Source organism: Candoia aspera, chromosome 3 (genome assembly GCF_035149785.1).
Source record: "Candoia aspera isolate rCanAsp1 chromosome 3, rCanAsp1.hap2, whole genome shotgun sequence".
NCBI lineage: Eukaryota > Metazoa > Chordata > Lepidosauria > Squamata > Boidae > Candoia > Candoia aspera.
Genome location: NC_086155.1, coordinates 104952906 through 104972478, shown reverse-complemented (window position 1 = coordinate 104972478; position 19573 = coordinate 104952906). Strand labels below are relative to the sequence as shown.

The window sequence follows — 19573 nt, the reverse complement described above, 5'->3', positions numbered from 1 at the left end:
CGAGGGACAGTTTAGCCAATATGATGCTTATGTTGATATTTTGGGGAAGGAGCAGAGATGAACTTTGTCCCTGAATCAGTAAGGATTAAATCTTATTTCTGGAGTGCAAATTCCAGCTAAATAATACTCTCCCTTACTGAAGAGTGAATTAGCCTGCCTAAAAGAATTTCTTCTTGACATTTTGAAGGAGCAATTTATCTACAATTCCTCTTCACTAGTGGGTCAAGAAGAAACATGGCTCTCTTTGCATGGTCCACCACTATTGGCTTCTGAATTTCATGACCACATCCTTCTAGTTCTCTCTGGTGTCCAATTTTTAGTCTTATCTTATGTTTTTTTTAAAAGAATTCAAAACAAAAGCATTTTCCCACAAGAAGGATTCTTTATAATTAATTCCAAAATCTTATTTCAAATTTATCAGGACCCTTAGTCCACTTGTAACTTTCTAAAATCAAAGTTTTAATCACCCTTTTGCTGTTTGTTCAGAAAAATTTAAGTCATTTTTTTTCCCAATCTGTTCAATCATGTCCAATTCTCTGAGACTGCCTGGACATGTCCCTGCAGTTTTATTGTCAAGATTTCCGAGGTGGTTTGCCATTGCTTCCTTCCTAGGGCTGAGAGTGTGTGTGGCTGGCCCAAGGTCACCCAGCTGGCTTTGTGCCAAAGGCAGGACTGGAATTCACAGTCTCTTGGTTTCTAGCTTGATGCCTTGACCACGACACCAAACTGGCTCTCTTTAAGTCCTTAAACTTGCATTTAAAACTTCTTTCACTAAGGATGGAAAGAAACTCACACAGTGCTGTAAAACTTGTCGATCCAAAGGTTCCTAATAGCTGAAAAGCAGTTAACAAGCTATTTCTGGAAATGATTAGAAAAGGAAGTATGTGAACCCAGTGTCCTTTCAGAGGTGTCGACCACAGTTTGAGCAAAATAGCTATTCCCTTGTCTCCCAGAGCTCTAAACCCATCGGAGACAGCTGTCTGTCATTACTGCTGACTGTGGTCTCCTTGTGAGGAGCAACTTGTGGGCAATCTCAAATCCTCTCCTTGTGTGGAGAGGAAATATCTACTCACCGGCTCTTCATTCCGCTGCAGTTGTCGGCTCCGTTTTTTGTGGAGCCTTCTTCAGTCTGCCCTTTCTTCTTCCCTAGAAGTCCTGTAGGAAAATAACTTTGGTAGGCTTTCAAGATTCTGATACCTTACTCTACTAGTGATAAAGATCTCTCCAGAAATCCAAGTGGTGCTTTTTTCCTGAGTTTGTCAGGAACACAGGGCTTGAAAGGTAGTGGTGCTTAGCGAACGGTGCTGCTGCTTCTGTGAGGCATGATTTCAGCTTTGGATGAATACTCCATTCCTTCAGAGGCCTCTAGGACCTGATAATGCCAATATCCAGGGGAAAGCAAAGCTGTTCTTCTGAAAATAATGCTTTGAAAGATTGGAGGACATGAAATGCACAGCACTATAATGGAAGAGAGAATTGTTAGATAATTATCTATCAGATAATTTATATGGCCTCCTTACCACCTTTTCAATTAGAAGTGCCCATTAGATTCTGATGCATTCAGTATCTAGGCCACTATTTTTTTCCCCCTGATCTTCCTTGCTTTGGGGTGTTTGACATATTATCTATTGGCAGCTTGATTTTTGATTTTGAAGTTTGCATTATATTTTGACTGTGTTGTAAATACCTTATTGAGAGAGAATGGATACATACTTTTTGAAATAAAACATGGGGGACAAATTTTATATCCATTGCTACTTTTTAAACTTATTTTAAATCACCACCAGAATACTAGGGATTTAAATATGAAATGTAATGTGGCCTTGAGGTATGTTTGTCTTCTAATAGGTTAAATGTCAAGTTTTCTTGTTGATCAGTTGTTGATTTTTCAGCATCTCATTTTGTCATATAAAATAACTATTAAATATTTGAATAGAAAAGGATACCTTTTATAGTAACAATTTTCTGTTCTTTATTTCCCCAAAAGTTACTGAGCCGAAAAGACAAAGCTTCTTTTGACAAACTGGAATACGTAATGAGCAAAGAAGATAATTATAAAAGACTTAGAGACTATATTAGTAGCTTGAAGATGACTCCTTGTATTCCTTATTTAGGTAAGATAAATACTTTAATTATTTTATCAGTTAAAATATTGATATTGGCTACAGTCTGTGAACTTAAAACTTAAAGTTTTATCATTGCTTGTTTCTGTTTAAAGAGAGTATCTTGTGACTTAAATTTAAAATTCATTCTCTGTTCAACATAAGTAACATAATAAAGTTTGTGTCGTAGAGCTGCTTTAATCAGTTTGACCCCCTGACCTGCCTACAGAGGCCACTGATGATCAGGCTCTGCTATCTGCTTGAGGGCTAAGGCAGTTTTACCAGCTGAGGTTTTCTTGGTTGTTTACTAAACCTGTGTATTTGGACATGATGCTTTGAATTTGTATTGTTATGTGGTGTTCACAGATAATATCTGGATTTCATAACAATCAGGATTTTGCATATAATATATTTAAATGTCTTTAAGCATATGCAGAATACTTTACGTTGAAGAACTTGACATGACAAATAGGCACGTTAAGAGTTCAATAGGTTAACATTTGAATTTTAACTAAATTTCAGCACTCTAAAAAGAAAAAAACAGGAGGCTAATTTTTTTACCACATCCCTCTTGTGACATCATTGCAGCTATCATCCTTGGGGCAAATTTTGTTTTTAGTTTTGTTTTTTTTTAAAACACAGCCTAGCTCACTACCTCATTTTAGAGATTTCACACTGCTTCCATATACCTTGCCAACATACACACACACACATGCACGGACATAGAGCTAAGCAACAGTCACTCACAGAATACAAAATCCAGTCCTAGTTTTCCCATTTTCTATCTAACAACTCTCCACAAAAATACTATTTTTGTCCTATATGCAAAATTCTGTGCATATAGACTTACGTTTTTGTAATAGTTCTTCCCTTCCAGTAAGAAGAATACCTACAAATTAGCTTGGAGTAATAACCATGACATTTACTGATCCCTGCCTTTGAGAGTTTCCTTTTGCTGCAATTGGACTTTTGCAGGGCGCTAGAAATGAAGAATATTCCTGGCACAATTTGAAAAATCTTTCAGTAAAAATGGAAAGTGCAAAATGTACTCGGGATGTGCAAGGTATTTCAAATTCAAAATATTTTGAGCTTGAAACATTTTGGATGCACATTGAAGCTGCACTTCTTGCTTCCAACAAATTACCTAGAAAGCAATGCATTTCTACTATGCTGAGCACACAATGTTCACACCATTGATGAACAAGTGAGTGACATTCATGCTACTGATGAAAAAGTGGAGTGGATTTGCCAAACCTGAAGATAAAAGTAGAAAAGTTTTACTATATTACTCTTGTGGATCCTAACTTTCTTAGTTATTCTTGTGCCTTTTATAGTAAAACTATAATGAAATGCTATATATGTACGTGCTCTTAAAAGTGGTTCTCTGTAGTTGCATACCATATGGTAATTATTCTATAGATTTTTTATAGAGTATAAAGACCATTCAATCCACATTGAGAGCCTAAGTACATTGCTTTACTCAATCTGTGGATAGTTTACTCTAAACATGATCTGGAAAAACTGTTCAATAGTGATAGATACCAAAAAAAGGATTTTAGTAAAGAATTCAAGTTCTCCTGTCTTCAACAGAACTTCAGTGTAAGAGATAGTGGTCACTTATAAGCTAGTTATTTTTAAATCATTAAACTGCTGCAAATGCTGTAGAATGCTGTAAAATAATACAAAAAGAGTATCATCACACAGTACCTCTGGCTGTTTGAAATAATTTCCTGGTTCTTGGGCAGCAGGAAATAAGATTTAACAAAGAGAACATCCATGGTAAAAAATATAGCTAAGATACATTGTGGCTCCTTTGGTGAACTGTAACCGCTCAGCTTCAAGATGGGAGACTAACAGGCTGTGATTTCTAGACCTCTTTTGACTTAGCACCTGGTTGTCTGCTATACTGCTACAAAGGGGAAAGGCAGTCATGTCAGGAGCCTGTGTGCGCACATTCATGCATTCTAACATGAAAATGTTAAAATGTGTAACTGTAAAAAGCTCTTCTGATTCATATATTGGCAATGGTATAACCTAATTATTTTCATACCAGATGAAATAATTATTGAGAGATTATGTAGGTATAGCATTTGAAGAAAATAGAATTGTAGCTGTCCAGACTGACAAGTTTTAATTGTGCAAATGCATGGCTTTTAGGTAACATGGCAAACAAAACAGTTACAGTTCTTGGGAACATTGTTACTCATATCTTTATTATTGGTGAAAATCTTTACTGGCACTTCAAGCATATGGTTCATTCATTATACTACCTTTAGCAAGCAAACTTTCATTTCCAGGAACACTCTGTCCTGTAAGCTCGATGGCTATTATTACGTGAATTAGACATATATTTAAATTAAGTTCTTTTAATTGTTCTTGCAAAGCTTCCTGTAATTGATGTAGTACAGTAGTTTCCAAATAGAAGTTAAACACTTAATTCTATTGATACATGCAAATGTAAACATTTCAAAAAAGGGAAGGCCAAATAATCTCCCATCTTCAGACCATCTGAAATCAATACTTCATATTCAATTGGAATTAATTTGTATTGGCTGTGAGCAGTTATGAAAAACACCAAAAAGTATCCTTAAAAATTGTGTCTTTAGGGCCTAAATGAATTTTTAGAAATTTGACTGAATACTACTCCAAAAGCAAGTTAATCTAACCCTAACTCTAAGGGGGCCATTCCTAATTAATTTTCTCATTTCTAGAACTTGCTGTAAGAATAATCAACCCCCCTTTTTGTTCACAAACAATAATTACTTCAATAGAGTAATTTAAAATAAAGTGGTGCATGATTCTACTGTAGCAGAGTTCTGAATATTTGAGTAAAAGTAGGACTAAGTGTTGAAATATGAGGCAGAGGAAATAATGGCTAGGAACAAGAATAGAAAAGAAGAGATAAAGAGGACATGAACCTGGGCTAGACAGAGCAGAAAAGATTAAAGCTAAGTTTAAATGACATTCAAAACTACACCATCAAATTTGTGTATTGGATGGATGAATTCTCTGAATTTCTTTATGAGGGGGAGACATTTTCCAGGGGAAAGGTTCTCCTTTAGCAGTGATAGTAAGATTGCTATTGAAAAAGCCAAGTGAGAATTTCCCTCATTTATGCCTTTAAGATTTAAATGAGACTTGGTAAGCCAAGGAGTCTGCAGACTGCCAGAGATGACTGTAGAATGAAAGCTATCTACACACAAATCCCTAAATAAGTAACATTTTCCTTTATGGTATTTCTAAAGCAAGTTAAATGGGAACTGATAGAAAAAAAGAGGAGAGAAGGAAGGGAAGAAGAGCATAGTGGGAGGAGTATTTATTTATTTAATTTATATAGCCGCTCATCTCACATACATGACTGTGAGCAACATACGAAAAGCACAAAAACAATACAAAATAATCAAAACATAACATTAAAACCATTAAAAACCATTTAAAAAAAAAACACAACCTGCAAGGGAGCACACTCAGTTTCCAAGCAGGACAGCCACTTTGCAGGTTCCATACCCGCATTACCCGATCCCCAGGCCAGATGGCAAAGCCATGTTTTCAGGCCCTTCCAGAAGGCCAGCAAGGTCAGGGCCAGTCTGACCTCAGGGGGAATAATTTTCCAAAGGGCAGGTGCCATGGCAGAAAAAGGCTTTTCTTCTGGGTCCTGCCAGATAATAATATATTCCTTCATGGATGGGACCCACAACATGCCCTTCCTGCCGGACCTGGTGGGACAAGTAGATATGATTAAGAAGATAACCTGGCCCCATGCCATGTAGGGTTCCATAGGTCATTACCAGCACCTTGAATTGAACCCAGAAGGAAACTGGCAACCAACGTAGCCCGTGGAGCAGAGGTGTAGCATGCGTTGATCAAGGTGTGCACATAACTGCCTGCACCACCACATTTTGTAGCAGCTGAAGCTTCCATATGCTCTTCAGGGGTAGCGCCATGTAAAGCACATTACAGTAATCCATGCGGGAGGTGACCAAGGCATGAGTGACTGAGCATAGGGCCTCCTGGTCCAGGAATGGGTGCAACTAACAACCCTAAGTTGTGCAAAGGCCCTCCTAGCCACTGCCACCTGTATTCTATACTTTCTTGAACTAGCTGAAAACTTCTGACTTTCCTTCATTCTGTGGCACAAATATATAGAAATGTACAGAATAACAAAGTGGAGTATTCTAGAAAGCTCAAAAGCCTTATATTTACTGCCATCTCACATGATCTATAGTGCAGTGTGGGACAAAACGGGGTACAGAGTTCAAGAAGATGCACATATTATGCCTACAGGACCAAAATTGCAGGTTCCCAGCTATGATCTTATGTAGTTTATGGTGGGGAGGGCAATATACTGCAGATAAATATGTGACAAGTGAAATATATCTGTGAATTAGCATAATATTGTAATGGAAACAGACATACTTTTAATGCTCCTTGATATACATGTTCAGTACAGACTATATTTTAAAAGTTTGAATAGGCTTGTAAATTTTTGATACATGTGGTAACCATTATAAAAAATTGAAAACCAATTGTATTAAGGTAAGTGGAGAAGAACCACTGGCCCAGGAGGTCTTAGGAGTGTAATAAACTTCTTCCTCATTTCTCTACAGCCTTATGTCTCTTTCTCTTGGGCAGGGAGGGGACTTCTACTGCCTTTGGGTTTAAGCAATTGATATTTTAAAATCTATTGATATCAGTGGAAGAAACTGAATTCCTGTATGGGTGTAATTTGGAGAATGACACAATATAGAGGGAGGAGTGCATTACCCGAAAATCTCCCATTAATGATAGTTAAACTTAGAAATAATTTTTCCATTATCCTTAATAGGGTTTTCTAGAATTCTGCAAATTATTTTGAGCACAAAATTTCATGAAAAGTCACACCTTAAGTGTAAAATTGGCTGCTCTGAATATTTTGATGGAATTGAAGTTTGAGCTCAAAATGCTCCCAAAATGCTCAAGAACCTACTTGAAAGTCAAAATGGAACATTTCATGAAATTTGTACTTGAATCCTTTCAGAATGAAACAACTTGAATACCCGTAGTTCTAAGCTTGATATCTGTATAAGTGAGTTTTTCAGGGTACCATAAATGGACAGAAAAAGCTTTAACCTATAATTTTATTTGCACTGTTATATGATTTTATAGCTTATTTTACTCCAATTATGGCTGTTTCGTTTTGTTCTGGTCAATGACCAAAATAAAATGACTGATAAAAAAGGATTAACCCATTTTTATATAACTGCTATCCCACCTCCCACCCATGCATTTAACTTAGAAAAATAAAAAACAAATGTTACACTTAGGCTCTGTGGCTATAGATCAATGTAATCAGAACTTTGAGAAATAACTATGAAATGGTATTTAATTATTTGGGTTTTCTTTTCTTTTTTTTTTCGTAGTCCAAAAATCATGTGAAATATTTTCCAAAAAGTGTATTTGGCAGTAAGAGATGGAGTGTAGTCATGGCTATCAATACATAGTCTAATGTGTTAGATTAAATAGCAACATTTAAGGTATTGGTAGTACTCTTTTGCAGGTATTCCCCCATATCCTGGAGCATAGAACTGGAATATTCTGAATATTTTTTAATGACAGATAATATCTGTATATACTTTAATTCTACCTATAGCACATTTTCTAAATACATTACTCAGTCATTTAATACTGCTGAAATCAATCTGATTTATTTCATAGAACATGTGTAGTACACTGTACTTTATAAACATAAATTAAGTAGTCCGTAACTCCTGAACTGTTCCTTAATGAGTATATAACCTTATTTCTTAATTCCAATTTGTAACATAGGATTGATGACATTGATCTACAGTACAGTGTAGAAATGCTACTAATTTGGGATTTGAATTTCAAAATAATGTGCGATTTCTGATACAGAGGCAGCAGGATTCCCTTGGCCTAAGAAAGTTGTGTTCTAAAATACAAGTAGTCCTTGGTTAATGACCACTAGTTCTGCAACCGTTCGAAGTTATGACAGTTGCAGCAACCTGTGGTCACATGACTGCGATTTGCAGCCTTCCCTTCTGACTTCCCACAAGCAAAGTCAGTTGGGAAGCTGACAGGGAAAGTCGCAAGTTGTTTGGGTAAGTCTTCACCCGCACACCCTCCCCGAGTCCCTCTGCACTTGCACTGCGTCTCGCTGGCCACCTGCACACCCTTGTGCACCCTCCCCAAGCCTTGCTGTGCTCGTGCCATGCCTCCCCCACCACTTGCACACTTTCTCCCACCTGGCAGCAGCCACCTCAAGCCCTGCCACACTTGGACCATGCCTCCCACACAACTTACGCACCCTCACATCCGACAGCAGCCACCCCAAGTCCCTCCACGCACATGCCACACCTCCCCTACCACTTGTGCATCCTCTCCCATCTGGCAGCAGGCACCCCAAGTCCTGCCGTGCTCACGCCACACCTCCCCCACCACTTGCACACCCTCTTCCACCCGGCAGCAGCCACTTGCCTGCCTGCCGGCCTGCTTGCAGCCTACCTGGAACTTGCAACTTCCTGCTGGCTTCCCCACTGACTTTGGTTTTTTTGAAGCCTGGAGGAAGTTGCAAGGAGGTGCTTGCTTAACGACTCACGATCCTAGCTTAACGACGGCAACAGGGATTGCAGGGATTGCTGTCGCTAGGCAATGTAGTCACACAACGTTGCGCTTTACCATCACATCATGATGGAAATTCCAGTTCCAATTGCCATCATAACTTGAGGACTACCTGTAGTAACCATTGCCATATTGAAATGATAGCACTTTATTTGATGCAAAAAACGCTTGCAAAACTAGAGTTTCTCTCCAGTTCTTTCATCTGTTTTGTGACTCATTGTGTATATGCATCTCTAAACAGAGTTTTTTTTTAACATTCAGGTCTCTGAAATAAAAATTGAAATAGTTTTAATAGGATGAGAATGAACTAATTTACCCACTTTAACCCATAAGAAAAATATTTCATACTTGAGCTTTAAAGTTCAGCCATTTTACATCCATTAATTTCTCTTCCTGATCTTGAAAAACTGGTAAGTTAATAGCTGCAGTTAAAACTCATATCTTATATGAAGACAGAATTATTTTAAATGCAGCCTTCTGAGTAATTAAAATGTATATAATTAATATATATAATATTGTAGTAAGAGTTGTTTAAAATAATACTTTGTAGAGCTCTCCAAAGAAATCTTCTTGAAAAATGACATCTGCTTCAAATTCAAGGATTATTTTTTTAAAAACTTTTGAGAAGTCTCAGTCAATAGGTCTAATCATCATCTGAACTGCTTTCAGTGAATATGAACCTCCTCTGTATTCGGCCCAAAAAATCCCATCCTGATGTTTGCTTCTGTAGTGTCCTCCTCTATACCATACTCCATTGAGATTAGAATGAGCACAAGCATTGTACCACCAACCTCCTTTATGAAAGTGGGCACAATTTCCTGCAGAGAGAAGCAAAACATTAGGATAAATTTCACATCACAGAACAATGTACATTAGTATTCTTTGTAATTTACCCAATACAAAAGTCAGCTTGTTAACGGATTTATCTCCTATGTTTGGCCATGGACACTGTTATGGCTACTATTATAGAGAAGGGTGCTATTACTGAGTAAGTTATACATCCAACTGAGTACATCCTCATTTTAATGGAGGTCTGTGTACGTCAATGCTTTAATTTTATTTTATACATGGAAAAAGAGGTACTTGCAGGCCAGCTGCCTGACAAGAAAGCAAGTTTTAGGTAATCAACTAATTGATCTGTAAAGTATCTTCAGCGCTTAAAAACATAAAATTTATGTCTTTGGCTGTTAATCATTCCAAAGTTTCTTTTGATAGTTGAATTAAAGTGAACATTACAAAGCACAATTCTGTATAAACATTTGCAGCTCTTTTTAAAGTCCAAAGAATTAAGTTAAATCTGGGGAAAATCAGATTGCTGTAAAGCTTATTATCTACAGTGCATTTGGAAAGTATTCAGACCCCCTTCACTTTTTTCAATTTTGTTATGTTGCAGCCTGATACTATAGTCGTTCAAATTCATTTTTTTTCTCATTAATCTACACTCAGTACCCCATAATGACAAAGTGAAAACCGAATTTTAGAAATGTAAATTTATTAAAAAGGAAAAACTGAAATATCACATGTATATAAGTACTCAGACCCTTTACTCAGTACTTTGTTGAAGCACCTTTGGCAGCAATTACAGGCTTGAGTCTTTTTCGGTATGACACGACAAGCTTTGCACACCTGGATTGGGGGATTTTCTGCCATTCTTCTTTGCAAATTCTCTCAAGCTCAATCAGGTTGGATGGGAACTGTCAGTGGACAGCCATTTTCAGGTCTCTCCAGAGATGTTCAATAGGGTTCAAGTCAGGGCTCTGGCTGGACCACTCTAGGATATTCACAGAGTTGTCCCTTAGCCATTCCTGTGTTGTCTTGGCTGTGTGCTTAGGATCGTTGTCATGTTGGAAGGTGAACCTTCAGCCCAGTCTGAGGTCCTGAGCACTGTGGAACAGGTTTTCATTGAGGATATCTCTGTATGTTGCTCCATTCAGCTTTCCTTCAACCCTGACCAGTCTCCCAGTCCCTGCTGCTGAAAAACACCCCCACAGCATGATGCTGCCACCACCATGCTTCACTGTTGGGATGGTATTGAGCAGGTGTTGAGCAGTGCCCGGTGTCCTCCAGACATAACATTTAGAATTGAGGCCAAACAGTTCAATCTTGGTTTCATCAGACCAGAGAATCTTGTTCCTCACAGTCTGAAAGTCCTTCAGGTGCTTATTTGCAAACTCCAAGCAGGCTTTCATGTGTTTTGCACTGAGGAGTGGCCTCCGTCTAGCCACTGCCATGAAGCCCAGATTGGTGGAGGGCTGCAATGATTATTGTCCTTCTGGAACTTTGTCTCATCTCCACACAGGATCTCTGGAGCTCAGTCAGAGTGACCATCAGGTTCTTGGTCACCTCTCTTACTAAGGCTCTTCTCCCCCGATTGCTCAGTTTAGCTGGGCGACCAGCTCTTGGAAGAGTCCTGATTGTGCCAAACTTCTTCCATTTGAGAATTATGGAGGCCACTGTGCTCTTGGGAACCTTCAGTGCACCAGAAATTTTTTTGTAGCCTTCCCCAGATCTGTGCCTTGCAATAATCCTGTCTCTGAGCTCTGCAGGCAGTTCCTCTGAGCTCATGGCTTTTGCTCTGATACAGTATGCATTGTCAGCTGTCAGGCCTTCTATAGAGAGGTGTGTGCCTTTCCAAATCATGTCCAATCAATTTAATTTACCACAGGTGGACTCCAATCAAGGTGTAGAAGCAGCTCAGCAACTATCAAGAGTAATGGGAGGCACCTGAGCTAAATTTCAGGTGGTGTTGCAAAGAGTCTGAATACTTACGTACATGTGATATTTCAGCTTTTCCTTTTTAATAAATTTACAGACATTTCTAAAATTCTGTTTTCACTTTGTCATTATGGGGTACTGAGTGTAGATTAATGAGAAAAAAAATGAATTTGAACAATTGTAGTATCAGGCTGCAACGTAACAAAATTGAAAAATGTGAAGGGGGTCTGAATACTTTGCGAATGCACTGTATATAGCTTATTTTATATATTGTAATGTTTGAGTGTAGTATACTTTCACATAAGCAATCAGTTTATTACAGCCCTAAGGCCAGATACACACACACACACTTTTACTATTAGCTATTTTATTGTATTTATGTGTATATAATACCGTATATCAGAAAAACAATAAGTATAATAGGATCTAAAAAATCATACTTAAGAACAGGTATAACACAATAAAACAGAATAAAATAGTATTTTAAGAAGTTCCAAACTTAATTAATGGTGTGGCATATTGTATAGATGGTAGCACAAAACTGGGAGACTTGGGAAGATATTTTTGAGTCCTTTTCTGAAAGAAGGAACATTAAGTAGCAATCATACTCCCTACCCAGAAATTTCTTCAAGTTCCAATACTCTGGTTTCTCTTCAGATTGTATAAATCTTTTGCCTTTTTCACATAGTTAGAACAGATACTTTCCCATGAGAAAAGGCCTGGAAGCCCAATATTTACTCTCTTGAAAGTAAATGCTAGCTCTGAGCATATGTTTTTTTCATTGCCAAAAGTAACATACAAGTTGCACATATCTTTGGATCATCCTGCTTGAAGATATTTTTATGTTAGATACAGTATTAAACTTTTGCAGAGTTGTCTCATCAGAATTGTTTCCTGAGTTTAGCCAGAATAAGAAATACATGGATGTAAACAGTATTATTTCCTACCTGTGTGCATGTCTCTATCTCTGTCCAGTGTTGTAAATTGTTTTCCATTGTGCCATATCATGGAATCACCAGCATTCCCTTGATAAGTGCCTAAACGCAGTCGATAGTATTCACTTTCTGGCTCCAGTCGGAAACTGCTGTATTCTGCATAGACCTTCTTATTACTCCAATCTTCTAATTCAATCAGAAGTCTGTAATTATCCTGATTGGAGAGCAAGTAAATGTTTTCCAGTCCCAGCCAGTATTCCCCAGCAACATTTCCAAACCCTTTCTGTAAACAAAGCAGAATTCTGATTAAATTGTCTTCCATTTCTCATACAGAAAGTTTTCATATACAATCAATATACAAGAGATCTTTGATGCTCTAAAAATATAGAAAAAAAATCCAAACATTAATTCACTTTTCAGCATAATTACAGATTTGTGGAAAGTTCACAGATAGACCCTTTGATCATCATCTTTCCATCACTCTTTGGTAGAGGAGGCATGAAGCATTCAGGCCACGTGCAGTCTCTCCGAGACTTAAGTGTGGTTTCCAGAATTTTGTTTGGATTTGCTGCTTGATTCTGGCAATGAAGGAGCTTGCTCCCAATTTGTATACACTATTTTGCACATGTAAAGAAAGCCAGTTTGATCTGGTGGTTAAGGAAACAGGCTAGAAACCAGGAGATTGTGAGTTCTAGTCCCACCTTAGGCATGAAAGCTGGCTGAGTGACTCTGGGCAAGTCACTCTCTCTCAGCCCTAGAAAGGAGGCAGTGGCAAACCACTTCTGAAATCTTATAAAGCACTGCAGGGACTAGTCCAGGCAGTCGCCAAGAATCAGATACAATTGAACAGAAAATACTTTTTTTCTGCACATGCTTTTGCTGCCTTTATTTTTCATGGCTTCATTTCTCTATGTGCTGTTCAGCTTTTCTGGTTTCCAACATTCAACACTGGAAATCACAGTTTACTAACCCTAAATTCTAAAAGCAAGCTAATCTGCTGTTATGTATCCACTCAGTAATCACTGGTAGTGAGAAACTGTAGCCTGTCAATATTGGTTGAGGGAGAATTCTTAGTATTGTTAGAATTTGTACTAGTAAAAATGTTTGTACAATACTCAGTCCTGGAAAAATGATTTGATTAAAATGGATTAAAATCAGGTAATGGGTGGGAAATTAATGCTTGCTATATTTAGGATATATGATTTTCGTAATTAAGTATTGGGGAGTCATGCATGAAAGAAATTCACTGTGTTGGATTCATGAATGGGGAATTAGTTAATAGTGAGAAAATAATTGATTACTTAATGAAGAGTAATTTGAATATGAAAAATGATCCAACCAGTATTTTTGCTCTGTGCTTTTTTCCTTACAGCCAACCCACTTCCTAAGGGCATATCTTAGCATGCTGTATACTGCTGTGCTCCAAATAAGTTGTTCATCTCTGCTGTAGCATCTCCACAACTTGCCCCATGTCCTGTCATGATTCACATATATATAGGCTCTCAACACTTCGTACATCATTGTTTGATGGTAGATTGCAAAGTCCATCTTAGAAGAATGTTTTCCATTCTGGAGAGAGGGCGCAATACCTCTTTACAATCTTTGAAACTTTGCACAAATACTGTTTAAACAATTACTTGTAGGCAAAGAAGAGTTATGAAATAAAAACATAATTTGTTCATGATAAGCTATGTTCAGGATTGTACTCTGAAACTAATTTCAACTTTGTGGTGCTCTTATTTGTGTGAAATTTACAATAAACTGCCTAACAGAATCAAAAGGTAAGACACTACTCAAAGAATCACAGTACTGATTTCCATAAAGCTGGCAGGAAGGGGAAGTGAGAATAGATTATACAGCAGTGATGTGTAAATTATATGAAACACTGTATCTGAGACGCTTGCCACACAAATGCTGAACAAGGCACAGAAAATTCTCTTATGTGGGCATACCTTTAAATAATTCCACATGGATTTTTTTTTCTTTGCATATATGCTAGCTGTCCAATTCCTGTTGCTTTGCAGATGTTTGGAATCTCACCAACTGTGGTGATTGACAGGAAAGTTGTAGTCCAGCAAATTGGGAGGGTAATAAGTTGGGGAAGATTTATATTAACAGTGCACTATAAATTGCCCCCTAGATTTTTTAATGGTTACCTTATAATTGTCCCAGTTTGTGAAGAAGTTCACAGAACCATCTGTTCTTTTTTGAATAACTGTCCAGCCCCCAGGATCAAGGCTGTTCTCACACCATAACTGCACTGGTCCGTGACTGTTTTCAGTCTTGATCATATAAATCCCACTGCTGGAATAGCCAGTTTGTTTGGCTTGATGACAGTCTTTGAATGGGCCTTTTGAAAACAATTTAACATTTAAAAAATATCCATAGTTTTGCACTGATACACTGATATGTATAAAAGAGACATTATTAAATACCATTATGTTTTCTTTTGTAACAGTTTCCTTTTTTCACACTGTACCTTGAGAACTTTTAGTTGTATGATTAGCATTTTCAGACTTCCAAGATTACTGATGTTGACATGATTGCTACTAAGATGTTCAATAGAAATTGAAGTGAAATAACTGATTATCTTAATTATAATCCTCTTAAATGTGTTTTTAAAATGAGCAAATAATCAGATAATTTGCATGCAATATTTCAAGCTTAATAAACTCATGTAATTATATCTGTATGCTGCTATTTTTTATCCTTTCCCTTTTTAAGCTAATCCCAAATTCATTTTATTGTTTGACATCCAACATTAAAACACTGTGTATTATCTTAGATATCACAAAAAACTGCTTTACATTAGGATTGTGCATCTGTTTCAAACAGATGGGAGGGATTCTGCCCACTTTATATTTCAGGCATATACTTCTGGATTTACCCATTTCTCAAAATTTATTCCAAGTTTTGCTTCCTGCTTTGTGTGGTCAAGCTTACTGTGGGCTTGCCCAGGCAAAGTAGAAGTTAGTTTGGACAGCATGCACAAATGTGATAGGCTTAAAAAAATGATTCTTTGTGGAGGTCACAGCTGAAAGTTTAAGAATCCCTGCCATCCCTGTTTGGAGGATGGCCAAAGAAAGGGGCAGCCTTAATTGTGTCATGCCCCTGCCTCTGATCCATGTCAGCAACCAATAGATTGCTGATAATTGCTGCAGCCTTTGCTATCTCCCAGTATATCCTTTCATGTCTCTACCCACTCCAAAACAACTGCGCTTGTTTTTTCAGAGAGCACATCTATATTGTGTGCCCTTTTCATTAACATGACCCATTAAATGGTGATTTCATTAACATGATCCTTTTTTGTGGATTGGTATATCATCCTGCCCCCTCAAGTTGTGAAGGCTGAAATTCTGTAGGGTTTATGTCCATAGAAGGGGCAGCTATGCCTGCACAGTTTACACTGTATATGTTGCCCCATTCATTAATATTTGCTGTGGTAAATCTGAACATCAGGGTCTTAAATGACCACTAGTTGTGTTCCCTTGTTTTTTAGATCTAGCATTTCATTTGTTTGTTTGTTTTATCATTTTACTATTTCTTTTGGCTTCTACTAAAAGATTCTTTATATCAGCTGTTTATTTTGAATAGTTTGTTGTTCATTCTTCTTTGAATGCTTGTTGAAGTGGCTAGCTGTAACAAATGACACATCCACTCTGGAAGGATGTAACATGCAAGAACAAAATAATTTCATTGAGAGCAAAATTGTAAATAGTGCAATAGAGGACTTAGATAAGAGACTATTATTTCAGTTTTTTCAATAGCTGCTCTATAGTATTTGTGGTTTTTAATCTTTAAAATTTAGCTCTTGTTATTGTAGAAAAAAGTAGATTGAAAACATGATTCCATAGCATGCTCCCAACAATACTTCCAAGATTCAAACATTATAGGAAGATCCCCTTCCCGGAACATTTGTATCAATTTGATGTCACCATGCCCTCCTCTCCTGTTCGTTTTACAGAGACATCCTCAATATCCTTATTCTCCTACTACTCACCAGGTTAATAGCTACACACAGCAATTTTACACTTCCCTCCAACTCCCTCATAGCATATAAAGTTGCAAAGTTCTCTGCTGCAGCATAAAAAATCTATGTTTTGATTGTCAGCTGGAGCCACTGAGGCTCAACACAGCTTCTGCGTAACTATTATACTTCTGTTATTAATACAGTTATTCAATTTTTGTTGCCACAGTCTATCATTTAATTTTCTAGAAGGCATAGTACAAGCTTTGATTTATACCTGTCTAATAGCTTTTACCACTACATCTTTTAACTTTATATTATCATCCTTATAGGTATTAGACATATGTTTTTATGTTGTAATAGTTTTCACAGTCTCTATGTTATTACTTTGTGTCAGTCTGATACAAAAATAAAGACATAGTAGATTCAATTTTTAACAAAATCTTGTAGCCACAAGGGGGCATTCCCTGTACAAACAAATATTTCAAACACATACCTTCTATTTTGAGGAAATGCTCTTAAATACTGGACTGGGATAAGGCTGCCAGATCTGGGCTGTAAAAATCCAGAGGACCATTAGATGGCAGTAAAGTGTTATATATAAACTTGCTGCCATCCATTGGTCCTCAGATTTTTGCAGCCCAGTTCTGCTACTAATGTTGCCTAAAGAGCAGCAAAAAAAATAACTGCTTGACAAGGAATAAGAGAGACAAGAGAGCCTTCTTTAGTCTCCCTTATCATGACAAAATGCCAGAGTCATTGGCTGGAATGCTATTTATATAGTTTCGTGTAGTTGGTGTTTTAAAGTTTTGGTTGATTAACCCTAGCTGAAACCCACAAAAGCTTTCCTGTGAGAAATGTCCAAATTAAAAAGAGAAAAGAAATGGCTTACCTTCATTTATTAAAGTTAATGGTGGGATCTTGAAAGGGCTTTTTGTAGGAGAAGTAGCTGGATCAGGGGGTGGCCTTACATCTCTGTCTCTAGGATAGCCTGGATCTCTCTGAATTTCATTACTTCCTAGCAGTGTGGGATTGTAGTGTTGATTGTTAGGTATGTGATGAGGCACCACTGGAACTAGTGGAGGAGAACCATGTGCATCCTGCCGTGAGAATATTCGCAGACATTGTTCTTCCAAAAGTGTAATGATGACTGATTGATTATTTACAAGGTCAGTTAGTGCTGCATACTTTATTTCAAGCTCTCTATACCTTGATGCCATCTTCAACATTTCAGTTGTAACATTGAGTATTTTGTTTTCCAGCTGGGAAAGCTCCAGTGAATTGTCTCGTTTGCGAATTATCTCATGCAAGAGCTGCATATAGAGCTGAGTAACACGGGAATTCATGTTACGGCTCTCTTTTCTCAGCAATTTTACTTCATTTACTATATTCCCATCCACATCCACCACTAACTGCAAGAGGTCAATCTCTCGCTTTTGCTTGAATAATACTTCCTTCAGATTCTCAATATCCATCCTAGTAATTTCATCTTTTTTGTTTCCTGGACCTGGGCCCTTAGTGTTGACACAAATTGGTCCAGTTATTTTTTGTTCAGGGACAATAAATGTGTAGCCACACTTTTTCCCTTCCTCACCCTCTTCTGTAGAACGTGGATGTCGTTTAGGAAAGGTTTTTTTGAGCTTAGACTCTACTGTATAATATCCATTTGATAATAGCATTAATAGCAAACTCAAAATCCATAGGACTGTCTTCATTTTCAACTGAACTAAATGGAGAAAAATACATTTTAACATTTCACATCAGTATAAACATTTTAATTTCACATCAGTATAAAAATCCATGTCATCAGTGATAGAAGGACTGAGGGTTTTGTCAGTCCTTCAGCTTCAGTTCTCCCTGTATTCACTGTATACCCACTTACAATTATAAGAAAAAGTATGGGAAGGGGTAACACTTCATATTTTAATATCAGAAATCAATTCAAGTAACAGAAGTTGGATAGCTCAAATACTATAATATGATGCCATAATATAATGCATACAGTTACTGGTACTGGGTAACATAGAGGTTGAACTACCAACTCTGTGTTCCTTTATCATCTATTACATTTTGCAAAGCTCATCTTTAATGACAAAATTTAACCTTGTAAACAATAAGTTTAGTTCCTGTATTGAAGACCATGCATGAATGTTTTCAGGCTATAAATAAGCCCCCTCCTCCATCCATACCCCTGCTTGTGTCTCATCAACATGGGTTAATCCAGTATTATAGTGTGAAACCTGAGTGACATGACCAAACACAATAGGTAATTCAGTGGGAAAACCTTGCACTGTAGGTCCTGCCTAATTTGGTTCAGCAGTATAGGAACTTTACCGCTGTTCTAGATAATAGGATATCACCATATTAAACTGGCAGCTGTACTACAGGCTGCATATTTGAAGAGCTTAGGAATATGTAGATGGACAGACATTTGTATAGTAAATTTTCTGAATTTTTTTTCATCCAGGTACCCATTTGAATTCAAAGAACTGATATTTTATATTTTACATTATGTATTTAATGGACAATATATTTAAAAAATGAATGCCAAATATCTGGTAAAAATTTATATTTTTATCATAGCTGGAATTGTTAACCTGGAATTTATATTGCTATTAGATTAGGTTCTGTCATATATTCTATAAATTATTCTACATCTTAATTATTCAAATTCCTCATATTTATTTTTACCTGGCAATGGTTTTTGTTTTTGACTGTAAAAAAATAAACTGTTTCAAACAGTATTAAATATTATTTTGCCTACTTTTATTTTAAAATAGAAGGAGGAAGGAGTATTTGGTATGTTCGCCACCTTGAGTTATTTATAAAAATAATAAAGGCGGGATATAAAATAAATAATAATAAATAAAATGGACATTTGAAATGGTAACATTTCACTGTGAATACACATGTTCTTGTTGGTTCTTACATGTTTTTTCTGTAACTGTATACAGAAGTAGTACTAAATGAAAATTGCTTGTTTGCTTTTCAATTTACCTAAGATATCCAATATTTGTGTGTGTGTATGTATGTGTGCGTGTGTGTGTGTTTAAATCCATTTAGTTGTGTCCGATTCTCAGAGACTGTCTGGACAAGTCCCTGCAGTTTCCTTGGCAAGGTTTTTTAGAAGTAGTTTACCACTGCCTCCTTGCTAGGGCTGAGAGAAAGTGATTGGCCCGAGGTCACCCAGCTGGCTTTGTGCCTAAGGTGGGACCTAGAACTCACGGTCTCCGGTT

At 37.1% G+C, this 19573-nt stretch overlaps 2 protein-coding genes across 4 annotated transcripts in view; one reads left to right on the top strand and one right to left on the bottom strand.

Moving 5' to 3' along the window:
• The window catches only part of RALGPS2 (Ral GEF with PH domain and SH3 binding motif 2), a 76442-nt gene that overhangs the window by 17630 nt on the left and 39239 nt on the right, over window positions 1–19573 (top strand). For all 3 annotated transcript variants that reach the window (XR_010067599.1, XM_063298478.1, XM_063298477.1), the window contains exon 7: window positions 1988–2114. Coding sequence is in view for 2 of the 3 variants with exons in the window: in XM_063298478.1 (XP_063154548.1) it covers window positions 1988–2114 (127 nt within the window). In the remaining variant the exon portion in view is untranslated. The remainder of the gene's footprint in view (window positions 1–1987; window positions 2115–19573) is intronic.
• On the bottom strand, window positions 9205–18059 carry ANGPTL1 (angiopoietin like 1). Its single transcript, XM_063300171.1, has 4 exons — window positions 17230–18059; window positions 14527–14720; window positions 12383–12653; window positions 9205–9538 (listed from the first exon to the last, which is right to left on the bottom strand). The coding sequence occupies exons 1-4, from the start codon at window positions 18050–18052 to the stop codon at window positions 9351–9353; spliced, it is 1476 nt and encodes a 491-aa protein (XP_063156241.1). The 5' UTR covers window positions 18053–18059; the 3' UTR covers window positions 9205–9350.

Coding starts and splice junctions, on each gene's coding strand:
- ANGPTL1 (XM_063300171.1), bottom strand. CDS start 18,052: ATGAAGACAGTCCTATGGATTTTGAGTTTGCTATTAATGCTATTATCA. Junction 14,721..17,229: donor ATTAACTTTAATAAATGAAG/GTAAGCCATTTC, acceptor TGTTTTCAAAAG/GCCCATTCAAAGACTGTCAT. Junction 9,539..12,382: donor AGATAGAGACATGCACACAG/GTAGGAAATAAT, acceptor TTCTCTCTGCAG/GAAATTGTGCCCACTTTCAT.